Source organism: Kryptolebias marmoratus, linkage group LG1 (genome assembly GCF_001649575.2).
Source record: "Kryptolebias marmoratus isolate JLee-2015 linkage group LG1, ASM164957v2, whole genome shotgun sequence".
In the NCBI taxonomy this organism is placed as follows: domain Eukaryota; kingdom Metazoa; phylum Chordata; class Actinopteri; order Cyprinodontiformes; family Rivulidae; genus Kryptolebias; species Kryptolebias marmoratus.
The window spans coordinates 34,128,344-34,130,375 of record NC_051430.1 but is presented as its reverse complement, the minus strand read 5'-3'; the positions used below and the strand labels follow the sequence as shown (position 1 = coordinate 34,130,375).

The following is a 2,032-nucleotide window of genomic DNA, read 5'->3' as shown; positions in this document are numbered from 1 at the left end:
AAAAAAAAAAAAACGTGCCCCGTTTTTTCGAGACAACAATAGAGATTTTTAATTTTAGCATCCAATCTCTAGATTTTCTCTTCTGCTTTCAGGCAGGCCTGCTGTCCCTCCTTCGGATAAGAATCCCCCACAGCCGCCTAAAACGCCCCCGAAAGTCCTGGTCATCTACTCCCAGGACCACCGCCTCTACAGGGACGTCGTGCTCAAGTTGTGCGCGTTCCTTCAGGCCAAATGCGGCACCCGGGTGCTGGTCGACCTCCTGGACGCCACCTCGGTCGGCATGGTCGGCCGCGTCCGCTGGCTCGAGTGGCAACGGCAGCGGCTGAAAAGCCCCTGCGACAAAATCCTGGTGTTGTGTTCCCGCGGCGTCCAGGCGAAGTGGCGGGCCATGTGCGGCCAGGGGCCCGTGCTGCTCAGGGAGGACGTTTTGTCCCCGACGGACGACATGTTCGTTCCGTTTCTCAACCTGTTCCTGCCCGACCTGCACCAGGCGGGGACGCTGGGCAAATACATGGTGGCGTACTTTGAAGACATCAGCAGCGAGCAAGACGTGCCGTCCGTTTTCGACATCGGGGTCAAATACACCTTGATGAAGCACTTTGAGGAGCTGTACTTCCGCATCTTGGACATCGAGAAGTACCAGCCAGGCCAGGTGAACCACATTGAGGGAGTTGGTGGGGACGAATATTTCAACTGTCCCTCCGGCAGAGCCCTGAAGGACGCCATCGCGACCTTCCAGGCCTACCAGCTGGAAACGCCCGACTGGTTTGAGAAGGAGTGCGTGCCCAGGGAGGAGGAGGTCGTTACCGAAGCCCGGCCGCTCATCGACCCCCTGCAGACCCCTCAGGTCTTTGAGTGCGTCCTCCCAATCGGCGAGTGTCTTCCCGTCTTCGTTCACGGCGAGGATCTCAACGAAACCTGCGGCAGCGTTCACGTTCTCATGCCGGACGTGAAACCAGAGAACCAGGCGGCATCGGTGGCCGAACTTCTCCCGGTGCTGAATCCTGACTGGAATCATCGGCACCCATTGAGCCAGGTGGAAGTTTTGGCCGACCCCGGCTCCTGTCCGCAGTCCATCTACATAGCCGAGCCTGTTTTGAACAACCAATCAGCAGTCCAGGAGAACTGGCTGTCCCTTAGAGAACACCGCTCGGCTGAAACGCCCACCGAGGACGACGAAGAGGAGTCGTTACTCTCGATGAATAACGAGCCATCTGCCCGCTCAGTCCTCCAGAACTCCGTGAACTCAACTTTGTCGTCGCGCTCCTATTTCCCATCACCGGAAATCAGCGTCTCCCAGCCTGTGGAGCTGGAGGAGGACGAGGAGGAGGAGGAGGAGCTGAGAGAAAAGCGCTCTAGCAGCGGATCCGATCAAGGCTACATCTCAAAGACGTCGTCTGAAGACGAAGCCCCGTCTAAAGAGGACCCACTGGTGACTTTGGCAAAACTGCAGGAGGAGCTTTTAAGGCAAAATCTTGATTATTCTTACATAGAACCTGAAGAGAACTGATTAAAATACCATACCTATTTGCTTTCTTTAAAAAAAAGCATCGAAAGTTCAAGATATATCTGCTTTTTTAGCTTCTGCCTGGAGGCCTAAATGTCCAGATATTGAATTGAAATCAAACCGTCAGGCAGAATCTGCTGTTTTACTGAATCACAACGTCCTAGGACGATGGTTTTACATTTTATTTTCTATAATGTAAAATTAATTTAAACAGAACTGGGGAAATTGGTGAGTTTTTCAGCTTTTAGTAAGCTTGGGCTGTTGTTTTTCTGAAGTGATGCTATAAAAAGTTTCAGTCCAATCATTGGGTGAACATCTTCCCCAAAAAATGTGCTTTCTTTTGAATTAAAATTTTTAAAAAAGTGGTTGCTTGATTATTTTTTGCACGTTTCTGTCTTCTGTAAAAATATTGTCTTTGACGGCACCAATTGTTCTTGCACTAGTGACGTCACGTGTCTTCTTCCTGAGTTATTTGGGCTTATTTTGTATTCCACGCTACACAAACCCACAAAGAAGAGACTAGAC

At 51.2% G+C, this 2,032-nt stretch overlaps 1 protein-coding gene across 1 annotated transcript in view; it reads left to right on the top strand.

The window, feature by feature from the left end:
* Positions 1–1,872, top strand: part of LOC108229489 (interleukin-17 receptor A) — a 7,471-nt gene extending 5,599 nt beyond the window's left edge. The window contains exon 10 of the mRNA XM_017405160.3: positions 93–1,872. Within this exon, the coding sequence (XP_017260649.1) occupies positions 93–1,510 (1,418 nt within the window). The 3' untranslated portion in view covers positions 1,511–1,872. The remainder of the gene's footprint in view (positions 1–92) is intronic.
* The last annotated feature ends 160 nt before the right edge of the window (positions 1,873–2,032 follow it).